General features: G+C 38.2%; 1 protein-coding gene across 13 annotated transcripts; it reads right to left on the minus strand.

Annotated features, from left to right (window-relative positions):
- Positions 1-63: 63 nt before the first annotated feature.
- LOC143360596 (solute carrier family 35 member F3) lies at positions 64-19,749 on the minus strand. 13 transcript variants are annotated; one of them, XM_076799603.1, is made up of 13 exons: positions 19,485-19,749; positions 19,223-19,386; positions 17,921-18,072; positions 15,456-15,697; positions 15,187-15,336; positions 14,531-14,878; positions 14,133-14,261; positions 13,725-13,914; positions 13,540-13,629; positions 13,198-13,327; positions 10,403-10,432; positions 7,691-7,860; positions 64-3,914 (listed from the first exon to the last, which is right to left on the minus strand). In XM_076799603.1, exons 2-13 carry the CDS (start codon positions 19,285-19,287, stop codon positions 3,862-3,864), a joined length of 1,749 nt encoding a protein of 582 aa, XP_076655718.1. In that variant the 5' UTR covers positions 19,288-19,386; positions 19,485-19,749; the 3' UTR covers positions 64-3,861. The 13 variants fall into 13 exon arrangements, with proteins under 13 accessions (XP_076655718.1, XP_076655712.1, XP_076655710.1 ...); XM_076799597.1 differs by having other exon boundaries at positions 7,418-7,860; positions 14,531-14,875; positions 19,485-19,748; XM_076799595.1 differs by having other exon boundaries at positions 7,418-7,860; positions 19,485-19,747.
- Between the last annotated feature and the right edge of the window lie 921 nt (positions 19,750-20,670).

The following is a 20,670-nucleotide window of genomic DNA, read 5'->3' on the forward strand; positions in this document are numbered from 1 at the left end:
CACCTGGTCTGAATAAAAATTAATTTCTTTTGCTATGAGTCCTGTTAACAGTGTATCGATACAAAAATCGTTGAAATAAAATATTAAAGTGCATAAAATCTACGATCTAACGAAAATGTTTCAGTAACATAATTACAACATATTAAATGAATCATCAATAAGAAGGAGGGGTACTGATGATTATCAGCCATTATTATTACCTTATTTTAATTACACTTTGAAATTGAATCCCAAAGTCAACAAAGTCTGTCGCCGTTAACGCGATACCTCTATACTAAAAGGAGAAGCGAACAGGTGTATCAGGAGACGCACGGTTCGTTCGACTCCTCTTTGGAAATTATAAAAAAATTTGACAATGTGTGCACGGGGGCACGATGAGCAGCGTTTGACACAGGTACACGATGAACGAAAATCGACTTTAGGTGTGTAATTGACTCGCGAGATTGTTAAACGTATACTTGGTGGTAGAAATACAGTGAGAAGATGAATTCCCGTTTTATAATCTGCGATATGAATATAGTTCTAACAATCGAATCTAACAGCATAGAAAGATTGGTAGGCAGTTCCAAGCATTGACACCCGCACCTGAGATCTGAAACTGTACAAGAGCGTTCTATAGTGAAGCACCTCTCGTATCCGAACACCCTTTTTTTCTACCTTCGAAACGATATCGTATAAAAATTTGAAAAAAATCGTGGACAGCTCGAAATTCACCTTTGAATTTCCCTCTCTTTGTCAGAGATAGACGAGGACTAGTTTGATAAATAGACAGCTATTCTTTACGCAAATAAAAAATTGTCTACCTGAATTGCGACAAACTGAAGTGAAATAGAAGTTTATTTCAGATTTAATTGAAAATTTGGTAGCAGTATTTTTAAATTCTTCTAACGTTTTCATTGTTTTAAATTACACCTATTCATAATCCGCTGTGTATAAGTTACACTCTCAGCTTACAGCGCTATTAAATTATTCTAATTAATCGGAACGTTCTAAAACAAAGCCTTCTTTCGTCTCTGAAGTATACAAAAAATGTCAAAATTGTTTTATAAAATTCGCAAAATAGTCTCGCGCTTTCCAAAAATAGGTGTACATAAAAATACATATATATATAAAACGATCAAGAGCTGATTCGGCTCTCAAAAAAGAATTCGAAAAATCGCCCTCGAAATGTACTTTTTGAATACATCAACATGGAAGTAAAAATAATACCGTATTTAATTGTGTACTCGGTATTCGATTTCTCCTAACGTCCGCGGTCTAAATGATTCGGTATAGAATTCTACGGAAGATTTTTAGCAGCCGGAAAAATACAGGACGTGCGAATATTTAAACAAACGGTCAGTCTTCGCGGTCTCTATTTGCATAAAGACAATTATCATCATCATGATGATCATTTGATTGTTCTGTTATCGGAACACCTTTGTTTCTCTATGGATTCGGATACGAGAGGTTCTATCGTATACGAACGAATTTGTTGAAGTTGTACGCACGCTCCTCGAAAATAAATTGTTCAACAATAAATTTACGTATTCCCGTAGGAAAATTTCTTCTACCAAGTATACAAGTCGGCGAAGACGTGTCCGGATGTCACGCGATCAGGAAATTCGTAACTTAATCTCGACTATCGACGGTAACAATTGCGCTCGGTACAATTATATGCGTAATACAAGAACACCAGGAGTAATTCTACCCTTCTCTGAACCTATAGTTTAAATGTTCACAGAAATATAGCTCCGCTACCATTCAAAAGATTATCTATAATAGTTATTGCGTGTCGCATGTGCGATAGCGTCTCGAACAACTCTCGCCTCGAGTCTTTTTATCGAGCCATTCTCATCATCTGTAATTTAGCGTTTAATTTGTAACAGAACTCGGCATAGTTTCCTCCGATTTTTAACAATCGTCACAGCAAGATTTCAATCTCTTTTAAAAGATATCAAAATTGGAAACAGACTTTTGCAAGATAATTGCGAGCAATATTCGAGACCCTACTGTACATGAATTTTTACAATACTCGCATTGGAAGACACGCTAACGCTCGAAAATATTTGATCGTTTATAATTTACAATATATATATTCGAGGAGAATGTAAACAAGTTATTCATTAAAAGGATAAAATATGTTCGAGCGATAGTGTGTCCGATCTAAAATATGTCTAATCCTGCGTTACTCGTGTAGAGAATGTTAATTTTATTCGTTTAAAATGAACTGAACTCGATTTCAATGGAGACGGGCTGCCATTTAACGAAATATAATAAATAAATACGAACGATCAACGCAGGATTGACTTCAACAATCTGTTACGCTATATAGCATTAGTTGATTGAAAAATATACGTGTTAAAGTGTCGACGTTTTATTAAATGCTGAAGTAAAACGAACGATAGTAAAGATTCATATTTTTACAACAATCGAGAATCTAAAAACAGGCTCGAACAACTTTGCCTGTGAAACTGCCCCCATAAAACATAGTATGTATAACAGCGAGTGAGCGCCCCTGTTCGAGCGTGAGTTGCACGAGCCTGATTCTAAAGATATGTTTAACGTTAATAGGAGTAAAAGATTTAATCTCTACTTGCACGTGAGCTTCTTCGACTCGAACTCTCCTGACGGATAGTCGCGTGATTTTTATTGTACAGTACGTCGGCCGCTTTGTAATGTATTTCGAGAGAGAGAGAGAGAGAGAGAGGGAGAGAGAGAGAGAGAGAGAGAGAGAGAGAGAGAGAGAGAGAGAGAGAGAGAGATTACTTCGATCGAAACTGTAAGTCCGAAAAGTTTTGCAACAATCGCGTTAACACTTTACCTATCGGCAACCGTGCTACTACCTCTAGCAAGAAATATATCATTGATCGAACCAAGTATCTGTTATCAAAATTACTTGCTAAGTTACGGAAATATTCGCGCTAAAAAAAAAAGAAAATAATTTATATCAAAAGAGATTGTTCTCTTTCATTATGGTAATTTCAGACGGTCTCTGTCGCGGGCAATAGATCATGTTACAAAGAAACGACTTGGTTGACGAATTGTTAATACTTTTAACGCTAGACCTACATTCGAAATTTGTAATTGCCGACGGTGATGTTTTAAAAGAGATTAAAACCGCTGTAACTGCTCGGTTACGTACGTATCGTTGAAAACATTATAATTATACGTAGCTTAACACTGGAAATACCGAGAGATCGAGCTGACGGATTGATCGTGCATATAAATTATAAAAACGCTTCTATTGAGATCTCGAACGTTTTTTCAAGTGGTCTGTATACGAACGAATCGATCCACCGAATAAAAATCCCTAGAAGTACATTTGCTTTGAGATCGTTCTAATTAAATCATTTGCAGCTCTGATCGTCACGGGACTAGAGATTTGAAATATGTCATTTGGACTTCTCTGGTAGACTAGCGTTAACGAGAGTTTAAAAACGAGTCGCCTGAACTGGTCAGTACTCGTGTATCGTTAAAAATATAATACTATTATTATATACGTACATATGTGTATATATATCGTTAAGAATACATTGTATAGTAAAGTGTTAACGCACGACTGGAAAAATCGAAAGTACCGACAGCAGTGTTGAATGTGATGTGATCATGTTTCCAGTTTCATTAATTGTGAGAGACTGTATGTGTCCAGAAGACATGAATCTATAGTAGAACGAACATGTGAAGCGACGCGATCAAGATTTTCGATGATCCTACAGCCGTATTGACGTTTCTTCTCGCCGGTCTCGCTGGTCTTCCATTTGTTTTGGCATTTTCTATGTTGCACAGCTACTGTCCGAATAGTCCACCGGTCACTTAGTCACCTAACTCTTCCCGACGGTGAACGAAGATGGGATTTTATGTAACCGGTCCGATAATCGATCACGTCGCGTTGGGTACCACCCGATACACCGTGTCCGTGTCTTCTGCTCCATCTGCAATTAGATCTCGGGTCAATTATGCTATCCGAACGTGCCACTGTGGGAGTCTTTGCTGCATGCAAATGATCACATTGCTTCACAGTTTTTATCGGGAACCCCTTGATACCCGAGGGATCCCTTTCGGAAACAGTCCCGGAAATTTGCATGACATATTTTTTTCATATTAAACAATATTTTTTGACATTAAACGAAATTCTGTGCAACAAGAGCGTTCCTTTCAACTGATAAATTAATTGGCAAGCGAGCACACAATCTCAAATTGAGAATCATTTGCTTGCAGAACCAGAAGAACAATTTTTTACAAAATAATTACACGTTGAGCGAATAAAATCTTAAAAAATATAATATAAATTTTTATCATTTTTCCTCCACCAATTCGAGCAAATTGTTTCAATTTTATGCAACAATCCAGAAATTTCGTGGACTGTTTCGACTTGTAAATTGAACTATACTCGAATCAGAGGAAGATGATAAATTCTATGAAACGGTATCCCCCACGAACCACACTGTTGACTCGACTAAAATATTGTAAAATAATAAGATTACAAAATGATCAAGTAGGGCAGGAAAATTTTCGGAAAATAATTAAAAGTTAACTTTTTCCAGCGACTGTTCCTTCTCTCTGATTCGAGTATAGTGCGACGAATAATTTGACGAGACACAGAGCAGCATGACACCGGTCACAGTGCTTCATTCCAAGTACGTAATGTATAATAATTAATGTAAAATAATTGCTCGACACCCGAATAAGAGATATATATATATATAGGTATACGTAACAGGAGAATATGCTAACGGACTTAATGATTAAACTACGATTAAACAGACGGTCAAGTTACATCGTTAAACAATTTCTAAAATCATTCCTTAACGCAGGCATTCTGTATATATATTATATATATATATATTCATGTACTAGCCAGAACAAATGCATAATTAGTATATATATAAAGGGTATCCGGTTATGTTAGAATCGGAAACGCAAGGTAGCACTAAAGATCAGCAAAATTGAATATTGGCGAGTCTAAGACACAGGGGTAGTACACATCTACTATGAATATATAATTGGGTACAATTTTAGAAGGACTCTTCTAGTTATGTACACTACTTCCGTTCCTCTTGTAAAAGCAATTCATTTAAATTCACAACTTTCTTGCTACAACGTTCCGGTACACTTTTAATTCTAGATTCAATATATTTACAGTCAAGTAATCAACATTCGATGCTATATCGTTCTAAAAGTCGAATTAAAAAAATCTTTCAAGTCTCTTGTTTTTTCTTTTTCTTTTTTTTTTTTTGAAAAATTATTTATCAAATAGAAAATGATTTATCAGAATATTGCTGTTGCTTCTACAAGTGTAATTCAGTACGATCTACCGGTTAGGGAAAATCAAATTTAATTGGACAATTCTGCGTACTCTACCATCGATCAACGTTACACATTTGTTTATCGATAAACAACGAACGTTACTATGTACTTCTTGTATATTGCTCGATCGTATAAACACACAGAGACTCAACCTACACTCGGTATATATATATAATTTCCACCATTACAAAAAGATCATCAAGCTAACACACGATTATTTTGTTACATCTATATGGTAGAAAAAAAAAAGACAAAGAAATTGTTTCCTGGGAAAACTGACCTGGATCGAAGACATTGAAAGAGTCGCGAATTCGTAGCAACGAATTGTACTAGCTGTACGGAAAAAAAAATTCGACCGAATGAGCATTTAATGGAAATCGTCACGAAAATCGAAACAAGATATTGTCCGGCGAACAACATTATACTATTCTCGTTTCGATTCTTGAGAAACAGCAATTTCGGAGAGATCGATTGTCCTCGATTTCTTGAGGCGTTCACCGGCCCTCTTTGTCATTATTAGCATTTTTACTGTTGAGACTCTCGTGCGCAAGCCGTGTCCTCTTCGAATTGCAAATATCGCAGGCTTCGTCAGGGATCTGAAGACACACTGATGATATAGTTATTAGACTGCAGGTTTTATGCATTTATGGCAAAAACGAGTTGCTGCAATTCAAGAGGGTGCATAAAAACAGTCTAAGGACGTGGTGATATTATTTTCAATTTTTTAAGATGATTAAACAAACACAGAAATTTTAATCTGTCTTCTGCTTCTTGCGGTTGATCCAAACAATTTTTATTTTGCGTAAAGATCCACAGTCTAACAATTATCATTAGTAGACTGACGTTCAAAGACATTTGAAGACATTTAAAGAATTTAAAAACTCCGTGACGTTTCAAGAATTTAAAAATCCTGTTCTGTTTTCATTTAGGACTTTCCAGAAAAGAAATGAATATCTACGCAGGTCCTGCATCTTGCAATTAATTAATTATTTCGCATAAAAATCTTCAGTCTAATGCAGTCCCGTTCAGCTATCGCCCGTGCGGGCAGAGAATTTGGTTCCCCGGGCATAAGCGCCTTGGCGGGCAACGAGCCACGCCTCCTTTCGATGGTGCAGCCTATGAGAATATTTTTCCCGCTGACGTCACATTGCCCTCAGCTATGCCCGCGGCATAGTCGCCAGATCAAGACTTGTGTCCCCACTCTAATTTCCCCCTCTACCGCGCTATTCTTCCACGCTTCCGTCACGTGACGCATTCTTCGGAACTGGCAGGGAGAGGGTAACTTTTCCCCCTCAATTCGTGCTCCCTCCCCTCATCTGACGTCACTGGGGCCCGCGGGCATCGGCGCAGTGTCGCCAGATCAAGACATGTTCCCCCACTCCTAATTTCCCCCTCTATCGCGCTATTTCCCCACGCTTCAGTCACGGCCCGGTCACGTGACGGAACTGGCAGAGAGAGGGTAACCTTTCCCCCCTCAATTCGAGCTCCCTCTCCTCATCTGACGTCACTGGGGCCCGTGGGCATCGGCGCAGTGTCGCCAGATCAAGACATGTTCCCCCACTCCTAATTTCCCCCTCTACCGTGCTATTTCCTCACGCTTCAACCGCGGCCCGGTCACGTGACGCATACTCCGGAACTGGCAGAGAGAGGGTAACCTTTTCCCCTCAATTCGTGCTCCCTCCCCTCATTTGGCAACACTAGGGCCAGTAAGGCTTGCTGAACGGGACTGATCAAATGATTACTAGACTGCGAATTGTATGCATTTATGACAAAAGTGAGTCGTTGAAATTTAAGATAGTAGAAAGATTAGAAGAATTTAAGAATGTCGATGCATTATCTTCCGCCTATTAGACTAATTAAAGAGAGAACGATATTTCTGCTGGACTCCTGACTCTTGAAATTTTGATCTCGCATAAAGACCCGCAGTCTATTCATTACCAGAACACCATAAGTGTCTTCTAACTCGCCTGACGAGAAGATCAAGTTCGAAAAGGACAAGGCTCAGGAGCGGAGAGGCTGAACAGCGATTTCCGGGGATGCAACGGAACCGATTGCAACCGGATCGGGACTCGTCCGAGGACGGTGCGCGTCGTTGGTCTTCTATCTTGTCCTAAATGTACACTCATACCTTCTTATTGGGTCTGTAGGCCAGGAAGATGGGAACGTTGATGATTTTTCGTCGTGGTCGAGGTCGAGATCGCGATTGAGGTCGAGATCGGGGTCGAGATCGGGGTCGAGGTCGAGGTCGAGGTCGTGTACGAAATGGAACTAGGAACACGTCGAGGTTGGGGTTCGAAGTTGTTCTGTTGGGAGTTATTGTGCCTGTGCGTTAGGTTCGTGGTTGTCGTCGTCGTGGTCGTGGTCGTGGTCGTGGTCGAGGTCGAGGTCGTGGTCGGTTCACCTTGGCTCCCGTTACTCTGATTCCTGTTAATGTTGTTAATCGGTAGCAGCATTTGCCCGTCACCATGAGCCGCAGGTACCCCGTAGCTTCTCAGACGATACTGACGTTGCTGCATCGAGGAACACCGGCTTCTAGCAACATTGCTCCTGTGCTGCTGGGTGCCCGTGGTACTGCGTATATCAACCCCATAAGTATCACCGTGGTCACCCATAAACAACCGGTTTTTGTTTTTAAATTGTTGTTGTTGTTGTGGTGGTCGTGCGGCTTCGTACGTTTCGGCGGCGTCGTGAGCGAGGCTTTTTAACGCTCGTTATTGTCGAACGATTCTCTCTACCGTGCTCGTTTATCGGTGTACTGACAACATGAATCTCGTTACAAACAACATTCAACAACGCGAATCTGAAAGCTCTTTTTATTTCGTTTTGCTCCGTCGCCTTGAGAAATCGGCCCTCAAGACTAATTTCATTCATCGACCGCGAAACGGCAAATCTTAACATTTTTCTCTGCTTTAACTGGGGAAACTGTATAAACAACCCTTACATAGAACGATTCTGTACACTCTCCCGAACACAACAATACTATTTTTATATATTTGCGAACAACGGAATACACAAGGTGTATCACCTGACGTCGACACCTCAAATATCTTTGTTGTTTTTAACACTAGGTTTACGGAGCACTAAAAGTGAATATTTTGCATCACTTCATAAAAATAACAAGAACGTGCTACCCAAAATTTTAGCAATATTTTTAAAGTAATATATAAGTAATATATAATTTTTCATCTATGTATTCTTACAATCTTAGTATTTTTAAATTAAAAATATTAAAACCCGTCATTTTGACGGGTCCCGTAAACCTAGTGTTAAAGACAAGTCGAATGTCTTAAGGATAATACACGACGCCATAAAAATATTTGTTTTTTCTTCTTTTTAGAAATCTCAAGGTCACCTCCATTTTTTTTGAACGGTAACACCCCTTTTTAAACACCTACGATGATAGTCCCTTTCATTAGGAATTCAGTGACTATAATTACTCAAGGTCGTTGAAGGTCACAGTCAGAAGAAACATATAAAATCTATCGATGTAAACGGCCACCATTTCGAGCATTTATGAAATACAGGTATTCTGTTTTTATATTTTAAGTTTCATACGTTTCCTCTACGTGTGACCCTGAATGACCTTGAGTATTAACTATCATCGTGGGTGTTTGAAAAGGATGGTCTGGATTAGGTATTCTGCTCTCATATTTTAAATCTTATACGTGTTCTCCGTCTGTGACATTGAATGACCTTGAGTAATTATAGTCACTGAATTCCTAATGAAAGGGACTATCATCGTAGGTGTTTAAAAAGAGAGGTCCCGTTTTAAAAAATGAAGGTGATCTTGAGATTTCTAAAAAAAAAAAACAAATATTTCAATGGCATCGTGTGAGCCCCACTGAACCATTCACCTTGACCTTAAGACATTTGACGTACCTTTAAAAACAACAAAGATATTTGAGGTGCAAACTTGAGGTGACTCACCCTGTATTTGGACGCTTGAGTATGCTCGAACAATGTTTGAAGTTTTCTTTTGAAGGATAGGCAAATTTTAACATTTTTTTCTGCTTCAAGTAGGAAAGCTATAGGAGCGACAGTCGCGTAAAACGATTCTATGGACTCTCCCGAGTACAATAGATTTTTACAACGTTACGGACACTCGAACTGGTTCGAACAATGTTCGAAGGGACGCGCGCCTCGAACGCAAAGATTTTCTAGGACATTGTTCCCGTTTCTCTTGAAAACAAAGGGTCTCGGGGAGAATCGAACTGTACCGCGCGACCCAGCGGACAAGTTAGAACGCAGGATTCGTTTCGGATCGGCAAAATCAAAGTTTGTAGTTGTAAATTTAAAGAAAAAGTCAGGTGTGTGCGTAAGCAAGTGGAGGTCATGCTTTTTAATCAGCACGAGTCAAGCCGATGCGTTCTGGTATCGTTCGTGTATCCACGCAAACACAAAATTCACACAGCGAAGTATAAAACCATGCAGTTCTTCACATTTTCTCGTTCGTCGTTCATAAAAAATTCATCGCGTAACACGTTGCGAAATTGCTCAAAAGAATACGGGATCAAAAGAGCATTATAGAACCTTTGAACGTTCTCATATTGTAAAACGCGATGCGAAAAAATGGAGAACATTTTCTTGAAAGAACAATCTTTGAATGGAAACCCTTCCTAATAAATGTTCTGAAGTAATTAATTTCCAAAATGTTTTATCACACAGACTCTAAACTACCCGTGCCACTTTTTAAAAGCAACATTTCTTTCTTTAAAAGTTTCCACTGAAAAAGAATCATACATCAATTTGTAAAGGGGTGACTTCAGTCTTCAAATCTATGGAAGGGTCGTTCACGAAAAAAAGGTTTTTTGAGGCAAAAATGTATCATGGCTAGTAAAAGTAGGAGCTTCAAAATGAGGTTAGATTTATTGTTGTGCTATTTGTTTTGACAAAAACGATTTCTTGAGACTGGTTCAAATACTTTTTAGATCCACTTTATACGTATCTTTTTTCGGACTGTATTATTTGAAAATAATGTAAAAAAAGATGGATTATTATAGTTGGGTAATTGATGTATAGCTGCCAGTCGATGTTGGAATATTATTTCTTGAGAATAGGGAATCGGATGAATTTTTTACGCGACCAACAAGAGGATGGCGATGTATTCTCTTACCTCGAGTTGTGACTCATGAGGACTATGTTTCTGTAACAGCATATAATGCATCCTGATTGTTGGGAAGCGAGTGATGGAGTGTTGACGTCGATCCACACACAACACAATAAGCAGCTCAAGCAATTTTGTTAATCTCTCGTTTATTTCAATGGTTTTGCTACTCGGTACTCGAACATTTCAATCTCGAATGCGACTACTTCACTGTAGACTCTACGTTATTCGCAGAAGTTTTAGCTCCGAGACAACTGTCTCTGAATTTCCCATCAAATTTTCAATGTTTCTGAGCTAGCAGAATTTGCAAAAGAATTTCAGTGGTTTCCGGACTAAATTCATTCAGTCTCGAGCTCAAGGATGCTGCCAAGAGTTTGTTCAAAATGATCTCTCGGTGTGGATTCATTGATCTAACGAACGTGATTATGTTCAAAGACTTGTGAAATTTACTCTGTTCGCTCGTTAGCATCAGGACACTTGTCGACTTTCTTTTTAGGAAATTTTTCTGCAGAATTTTTGGCACGCAAATGCAAGTGTTCTGATTCTCACAAGCAGTAACGTATATTGCTTAATTGCCTTCTTAACTATACATTATTGTTACATCGACAGGTATATCACTGCTTTATATCCCATACTATGTGTATCTTTCAATTATATATTATAATTGTATATTTCAATTTTGTTTGACCTATTCGATCGATTAACAATTGAACACGTAACTGAACACGTATAAAAAAGGATAATGTGCAATAAAGTATTTAAATAATATTTTTCGACCGTGATTAAAAAAATGTTTTACATTGTACACGTTGAAGATGGTCGATTAGAAGAATATGCAATGACAATATCAAATGTGAATAGTTCTCTCAGACGAAACTCGTGGGAAAACGTTGCCTAGATTCCGTTTATAGTTTATAATTTATTTCGTGATCCTAGTAAGTAACATGTCGTTTAATTAGCCTCTAGACTCGGTAAAGACCTACATAGTAGAACTTTTCAATGTACTCTCGCTATCTTTTGTTAAATTCGAACTCTATTCAGTACTGATTTAGCTATACTTTAAACTTCTTGCATATTCCAGGCATCCTGTAAAACAATACGAATGCTGGTGTTTTATTTTAGCGACCTAGGGAACACACACGAAGTATCACTAAATGCGAAACAAAATTTCTACAGTCTGCTTTGTAACACACCTTCTATGCAACTAAAGTAGAAAAACTTCAAATAAACTGCGACAAGTTAGGTTGCCACCTTTTCGCAATCGCTGATGCAAAATTAATCGATTCGCGAGAACATAATTGCGAGCAAAAGTTTCCTGTTATTCATTGATTTTTCAAGAATCTCCATCGAATAAAGAATTAATTAATTAACAGATCAACCGACCGAAGCACTAACGCTGCACCGTGATAAAATTAATTGGAGTAAATCAGAAAAGTGACAACCACAAGTCACATTATTTTTCTGTACTTCAAAGCGAGAAGCAACCCCACCTATTATCCTGATTCCTCAATTCTTTTTATTGACCTAAACAATTTCAATCGAGTATGAAAAAATACAGGACAATATATTCTGTAAAGAGTTGTTAGTACACATTGAAACGTGCTTGCAATCTTGGAGCGCAGCACAAGTATTATGTTATGCATCGTGATCAGCATGATTGAATAATTTCATTCAAATAGACTATCTTTTTGTTCATGTTACAAACTCTTCTGTAAATTGAAGGGACTCCAAAAAAGTTAGTAAATGATATATGTACAGGTTTTAGGATTTATATATGTACATTTGTGGAGAATTTTGTGTATCAAGCATATACTACGGTCGGTGAGCTACACAGTAGTTCTAATTTAGTGCAAAACAAGATAAACAGTAGTTCGATAATCTTGCAAAAGTAGAAAGAAGAAAGTATAAATGTAATAGAGATTCGTGTAAATATATATATATATAAATATATTGTGCAGCATCTAGAAGAATGCGTCCGAGTGCTTTACTTTCAACTTACGAAGAGAGAATATTAAGAAAAGTTGTAGTATCTCGAAGATGGAAGAGAACAATGAACAATATAGAAAATCACTTAATATTTAGAGTAGCAATTTCGAGAATAGTTATCCCCAAGATACCATGGTTCACCTTTCTTAATTCAAGCTGAAAGTTTCTGAAAATTTCTCGATATCGATTTTTGACATTATCTTGGAATTTCAAGTGCAATGCAGATGTCCCAATGTATTCATTCTGGATACCCACCCTTTATGTAGATATACGTACACACATGCGTTTAAAACCAGCAATCTGGTATCTCTTTTACTCGATGAAACTGAAAATTGTTCCAAGTCTACGAACACATTCCATAAACCAGTACTAATAAATATGATAATAATAATGAAAATTTCGGTGCTATCGCTCTGCGAATTCTCTAATCTACTAAATTCTGTCTAAACGCCTAAATCTATATAAATATCTTAACAATAATGTTTAATACTATTTTTGTTTCGGAAACAATTCTCGAAAACATTCAGATGTGTTCCCTGGTCTGTTAATTTCAATATAAAACGAAGAAACGAGTTTTCGTATTTCCAGTTTCTGATCATAGAAGGGACATGTCCGCGACCAGTTTTAAACGCACGTTCAAGTGTATTATGTGCGCTCGCGTGCGTATGATGCGATCAGACGTCGCGTGTATAGTACGTAGTCAAAGATAAAACATTAGCAAACTTACTACGAAACTAAAGACTAAGAAAGAAATTAAGTTGAAGTTATAGAAAACATACCACAAATGATATTTGCAAAGTGTATTCGAAAAAACATACCGAAGCAATCTGGTTATATAGTCGGGCCAATTGTCCGGGAACATCACAAGGAAGAAGCCGACTGCTATGAAAATCATCCCCGCTAGTTTCATGCCGACGAAATTCGCTCCGTACAACACAACGTCCAACGCTGCAACATAGAGAGACCTCGATCAACATTTAAACTTGAACAACTACGTAAGAGTCATTCTCATATTAAACCAACCAATCGCTAAAAGTAACTGGCACGTATTGCCTTATAAAAGATTTTTATACTTTGAATAATTGCAGAATAAAATGTATGAATCCGGTCATTTGACGGATGGTGGTAGGTTTCGTGTTAGAGTTGAACATCTTACGTACCAGCAGACACAGGTACGGCTGTGATTAATCCCAGGGTGATGAACAGGTCGTATGTCAGAGCGATACTGAAGTTACCAAGCATGTTTGCGACTGTGGAAGAGCAATAAACGTGTTAATGTAACTCCTAAACGGTGATCTGGCTCGTAAATGTGTTAAACGAGTTGGAAAAGCATTTGGAAATGTACCTAAATGGAGAATGCTCGCTAGAAGCAATGCTGTCCATGGTAATCGCTCCCAGTATACGCTCTCGACCCCCGTAAAGTACAGAGCCAAACAAATTGGCCATAACAGCATCGCATTGCACAGTCCGATAAGGGAGAAGAACAGAGACATCTGTCCGAACGTTGTTTCTCCTATAACTTTCTTAAACAGCACCTGATCGAACATCGTTGAACATTTTCAAAATGGATCGCACGAGCGCGTCGCAGTAATTACGCGACTGCGGATCCAATAAAATAATGTACGTCTACTGCTTGAAATTTATCCCATTAATTTTTCTCACAAATTCGTGGAATCCGCAGCTCGACAATAACCGCGGAAATGCAACTGAACTACCATAATACTATTGATATCGTGGTGACGTTGATGGTTACCTTGTAAACAGCAGAACCAGCTGCTGCACACGTGGCTAAAACAACACCCCCCAAGGTTGGACTTCCTGTTATCCCGTCCATGTACGCTAAAAGTGCAATCCCAGTGTTGCACACGATTACCGCTACTATCTGCAACGTATCCAGAAGCGTTACACGCAAGAGTAATAATTAGACTGCGGATTTTATGGCAAAAACGAACAGATGGAATTTAAAGCATAGAACAGATTAATCCTTCAAGGGATTAAAAGAAAATTAAATTCAGCCTATTCAAATTATAAATGGAGGAATGAAACTGCTGTTTGACTCCTGCCTGTTGCAGTTGGTGCAAATAATTTTTGCATAAAGATTCGCAGTCTAGTTTTCCATGCAACGGATCCTCTGTGAACAACAATACTAACCCTTATACCGACGAACTGTTCGTGAAGAATAACCCACGACAATAGATAAACGCAGGACACGTTCGTCGCGAAAAGAGCCATCACGTCGGTAGCCAACAGTATCCTGAGCGAGTAAATGTACATGTAATTGGTGACCACCCAGAGTCCACAGAACAGGCTACATCTTCTCAAAAAACGACCGCCGGTGAACCCTTTTTCACGGAAACCGCGCAAGTTCTCCGCGATTATCTCGGATGGAGTGTTGCATTTGATTCTCGCTGCTTGGCAAATGAAATAAATCGGATAGTAGAGGATTTCCCAGTTCGTGCAGAACCACGTTGTGAAGAAGGGTGCGTTATACGGAACCTTCTGGAACATAGCGGAACGTTTAACAAATAAATTGGCGAGACGAGCGTTCGCGAAACGAATTATTAACGGTAGAACCACCGAGCCGATTTTTTCTTTTGCAATTCGTGTAGAAATGTTTTAGCACACATTCCCATAAAAATCCTATGAAATCTGAATGAATTCAATCTTGTTATCATTATAAAGGAATATACATCAGTCTCGTTTAGGGCTTGGTAGTTCTGGTGTTAATAGACTGCGGATTTGATTAATTCAAGACAATTAAAAATATTGTTATACCGCAGTCTAATAATTAAACTAAAGAAACTCACATGCTGTTGATGCAGTCCGGTCACTGACGAATTCGAAGACGATAGATAACTGGGACTCTCGAGTTTGTAAAAATATAAATATTTAATGCAATGCGTTGCGCCGACCCAACTTGCTGTCACGCATATGGTTACACACACTCCAAAATATATCTGTAATCGCGTGTAATCGGTTGATTGAAATTTCGAAGCACAGCCAGCAATCTAGATATATCTGGACACAAAGGATCCAGGTTGCCCACGGCTGGTTAATTAAGAGAGATGATATGAACCTTTTTGGCGGACTCGGCGCAACAGGATGCGTAGCAAGCTGAGAGGGAATTGGACCTCTGTTGATAAGTGACAGAAGGCGGTGACATGTGTTGCTGGACTTGCATTTGGCTGGTGGTGTGTCCCTGGTTGCCCCCAGCTCCTTCGGCGATTCCTCCGCTTCCGGTTGTCTCCATAGAACGACAGCTCGGAGCAGAATCGCCGCAGCCACTGGTGACGCTGCATCCTTGTTGCTGTTCGCATCCTAAACGATAGAGCCGATTAGTCAGGATACACGCATGAGATTTCGCTATTATCAAAAGATATAACGTATTGAATATATAATAAAATCGCTTTGTGGCACGGCTATAAATGATACAGTGAAAGGAACACAAGTAATCGAGACATTCAGTTTTTCGAACAATGAACGTTGAAAAGGCGCACGTAATTTTACAAACATAACACTCGACACGCTGAAAATGTAATGCCGTTATCCACTTCGTGTTCTCACAGAGAATTGTACACAGGATTTCGATTTCAAACAACAACGCGCAAGCGACATGTGAAACTCACAGAAACTTACACAGGCATTGCGGAATCGGATTTGTGGATGCAAACGTGGATCAACGAATGTGGCAAAAATATTCTACGATGTTCAACAGGTGACGGAGAATGAAAAGTCTGAGCACTACGTTCGTTACTCTACTGCGAATGATCTACTACCCATAGGACACGACAAGGCACCGTATACTATTCAACCACGTCAGTAAACTGCAAAAGCTAGTGCGAAATTGAACATTCACAACAGACAGATAGATATACATCAAACATCAAAGTTGAAGGACCCTCGAATCTTGGATAAAAATTTACCAATATTTCATCCCTTATAACTTCGAGAAAAAAAAAACTGTGCATCCACCTCGGCTCATTTCAAAGTCCTGGAACCTTTACTTTCATTTCCCTAAGTTCTTTTCTTGGAGGGTGCTTTCACCGTACTTTCAATAATTCTAATTCCAATGGTGTATCTTCAATTTACCATCTGTCTTCCAGAGAGAAAGCATTCCAAAAACAATATAGAGACGTGAAAGCTGGGGCTTCATTCTTTATAATGAGCCCAGGTAGGTCATCGTACGATTTTTTGTTCACGGAGATAGAACAGACTGAACATCGATCATTTATCACTAGACTGCGGATTTTATGCATTGCATATGAATATACATTTCTACGTCTTGCAATTAACGCAAACAATTTTGATTTCACATAAAGATCCGCAGTCAGCCTAGATTTAGCGGACCTTCGATTTTGATTGCTAGTCTATAAGAAAAGCGATAATATAATACAACGTATTATACAGTATATTACAATTGTAACAAATGAAGGAAATTCGCAGAATGAAATTTAATTCAATGAGCACTGTCGTTTAATCATTGAGTCCTGGCACGGGCACGGGCGGTCTGCGGTGCGCTCGATCAAAGGCAAAGGCAAAACTGCTGACACTTGTCATCACCGGCGCTAAAATTGATAGCGAGAGATTACAATAGAGAGAATACAGCGTCGTATGCTTAGTATAATTACTAGACAGCGGATTTTATGCATTTACAGAAGAAATGATTAGATCAAATGCAATACATTTAAAGGATTGCATTACTTCTAACTCGTTGAAATTCGTGGCTTTCTGTATCTTGAAACGAATGCAGATCATTTTTAATTTGCATATAAATCCGCAGTCTGATAATTACTTGTATATCTTTCTAGTAACAATACAGCGAAGTATCAGTATCCGATTTCTAGAGGTCGGGAAATCGATTTTTTTTTGTCAAGAATTGAATGAAGCAGTTGATGATTTTTTGAAAAGAATTGTATGGTCCTCCGCTGCATTGTTACCTCTAAGCGTATACCTGAGTATACAAACGGGCTCACTCTATAATAGACCCACTCTGAAAAACAGAATCGAGTGATGGAAGATAAGAAACGTGCGCCTTTCCATTTCCTATATATCCATGGACTTTTCTCCTTCAATGTCAGTGCTGTGCAGACAAGTCTACATATATAGAAGTGCTTAAGAAGATGCTGTGCTCGCTCAGTCTTTTATGCGGTGATCCTCTTCGATGTGCATTGTGTAATGGGACCTAATCTTGGAACAAGGTATGAATACTTTGAGGAATACTTGTGATTTAATCGTATCAGAAATGTTAATTATAAAATGAGCAGAGGCGATGCAGAGTATAACATTCGCTTAATATTCTTTGAAATCTAAGGGGGGAACCTTGTGCAACAAGTTTTAAATTTTTTGGAACATGATCTTCTTGATAGTTGTTCAAGGTTCCCTCCTTGATATTCTTTCGACTACAAGGCATCTATTCGGTGTATAATACTAGTATTTGTCTTTGATTAAAAGAAGCACGAGTACGAGAAATATGTAAAAATATTTGATTAGTTTAAACGTAAAGTATAATTCGAGTTTAAATAGTTATTGTCACATGCTTACCAGAATTGTCATGAGTAACTTGACCAATACTGCTTTGGGGACCATGGTTCTGCTGATTGTCACCAAGAATGATATTTGAGGTATGAGTTTGTTGAGGATGAAATATTGTTGGAATGTCCCCGACTCCTCTGCTACCCATGCTTAAGTTTGTTCTTTAAAAGATGTTGTAACATTTCTTTTCAGTATACTCGGGCAAACGTACGGCTTATCTCTACCTTACGCTGTGCAAACAATCTCATAATATGGAAGAAATGTGCATTGAGATGAAGTATTAATATAATGTTCCACAATTCGAACGGAGACATTTCTTTCGATAGAGCAGCATCGAAACGGATTTAAGAACCTAATAATTAAGCTTATAATCATTACATACGAATAACCAATTATCAATTATACTACTCAAACCAGGGAATGATGCTCGAATGAAACGATCCTCGTGATTTGTCTAGCACTTTCGAGGGACATCGAAGCAATATTTGAACATAGTCTCGAAAATCAGAAATAATTATGCTGCATTATCTACGGGATAATGAAAATATTACACCAAGTACAGGGTGTCTGAGGTTTTCTCAATCGACAATAAATACGGCAGATACTTTGGCTACTCCTAATTTAGACACCCTGCAATTCTAATAAATATTAATTGCTCAACTCTGCGACTAGTTAGCCTTTACATATAAGCAGCGGCATTCATCTCAGTAAAATCAGGCTGTTCTGAGAATAGGAATGCATTTTCTTTCCACTGTCTTCAGCATTTCTTCTGCGATAATCCTTTTCCTTTGAACATTGTGTTCCAATTTGTAAACGAGAAGAGTAAGCTGTTTTTCATGTAAAATAAAAATCTTTTTGCTTTGATTACAAGAACCACGAGTTCTAAACAAGTTTAAACAATGGATGAAAATGGACCGTGGATACAGACCATGAAAGGGTGCAGATCTTGCGTCGCTACCTACTCAATCCTGTTCTCAGAGTGGCCAATTTCTAAGTGTATCCTTTAGACATTCTGTTTACGATATTTTCTTTACTGAACTATAGTTGCAACGGTAAAAAGAACGACAAATACACCTGAAAAACAGACACACAACATTTTCAAATGTTTCGCTTCTACGGTAAGTGTGCTGGTCTGCAGACACCTGCCCATGACAACAATTCTCGTCGACGATCAACGTGATAGATAGATAGATAGATAGACAGAGAGAGAGAGAGAGAGAGAGTGAGTTCTAATTGTAGATTCGTTTTCGAAGTAAGCAAATTAAGTAACTAATTAAATCAGTAATATAATAATCTGTTGAATTTGTGTACCTTGACTTACCTTCCTTACATCTTTCGTCGAAGGTTACGACATGCTTCAGATTCGGTGTATTCATTGTTAACTGTTCACCGAGTTTTGCATCGCATGCACTGTCATAGCAAATTTATTGTCGTTCGATCTCTATAGATTCCGATCGTTCACCACTCCATCGGTTCTGCAAGTTGAAATGCTTGATAGGTCATCGAATCGGCGAGATGCGATAGAATAATTGTCAATAGGATACATTTCTGTGACACTGTTAACACAAATTACCACTTTCGAGATAAACACGGTAGACCATTGTCTTTTCACGTGTCGAGGACAGTTTCGTTGGGACAGTTCGAATTTCACGGGGCGATCGAGACACTACATCGTGTCGCGAGCCTCATTATTCCGTGTGCGATTGATCGCGAGCACATTGGCGATTCTTAATTAATTCCCCGTGATTGAACGTGTAGCATGTCTCGCCATTGATTGCCAGTAAACTTCGTACTACCACCTTTTAGAACGCCCTAGTTGCGACTGCGCCCTATTTGTTTTCCACCTGCTTTCGTTGTATTCCAAAAGAGCGTTCAATATGTAAATTCATATTTAAATAACCCGAATACGTACCTAAAAATACCGCAATTATACATTTAAAAATATTCAAAGCTCCTTTCCTATTTACATCCCTTGTACCCTGTATCCATTTTCCCACGAACTCTTCGAATATACTATTCTTCCGCGAGAAACTGTACCGAAAATCAAAATTTCAAAATGGAGAAGAAATATTTGAAAAGTAATGTTCGAATACTACGATTCTATACGAGATTCAATTGATTTTATCGTCGATAATATTCGTGTTGCTTCTTTTATCGGCCGTCGATTAACAGCGGCAAGGGGTTGCACAAGTTAAATAGGCGAAAGTAGGGATAAATCCATTACACGAGCTTAAGATGTTAGTGTACTTCAAGTACACACCAATTAGCATCCGATACTCGAGTAAATTATTTACCTTCTTTCTTCGTTTCATTATTTCACGATTCAAATAATTTGCCTGGAAATGACAATCCTTTATAATTAAAAAAAAAAAAAGAAAACCTAATTTGCATCTTTCATATAATCGCAGAGATAAAAATGTATCATTTACGTCGAGTATACTCGTCGTGAAAAGATGGTAATTTTGATTGTTGAATGACGAGTACACTCGTTTTTCAGGCTACTTCTAAAGAACCATAAGGGTGACAGAAAATAAGACCACCTGGTTACGACAAAAATATTTTATTCTTTATTCTTCTGAAATAAGAGATTTTATTTGTTTTAAATAATACGTGAACTAAATATTATCGAAATCGTTTCATATTAATACTTGAGGTTCTTGTTCCGTTATCTCTACACGATCTATGCCTATTTGTGTTACTTTGTAAAAAAATTGTAAGTACAAATACACAATCATATAAACAGTACAGTTGTACAGAAT

The sequence above is a fragment of the Halictus rubicundus genome, chromosome 13 (genome assembly GCF_050948215.1).
Source record: "Halictus rubicundus isolate RS-2024b chromosome 13, iyHalRubi1_principal, whole genome shotgun sequence".
Taxonomy (NCBI): Eukaryota; Metazoa; Arthropoda; class Insecta; order Hymenoptera; family Halictidae; genus Halictus; species Halictus rubicundus.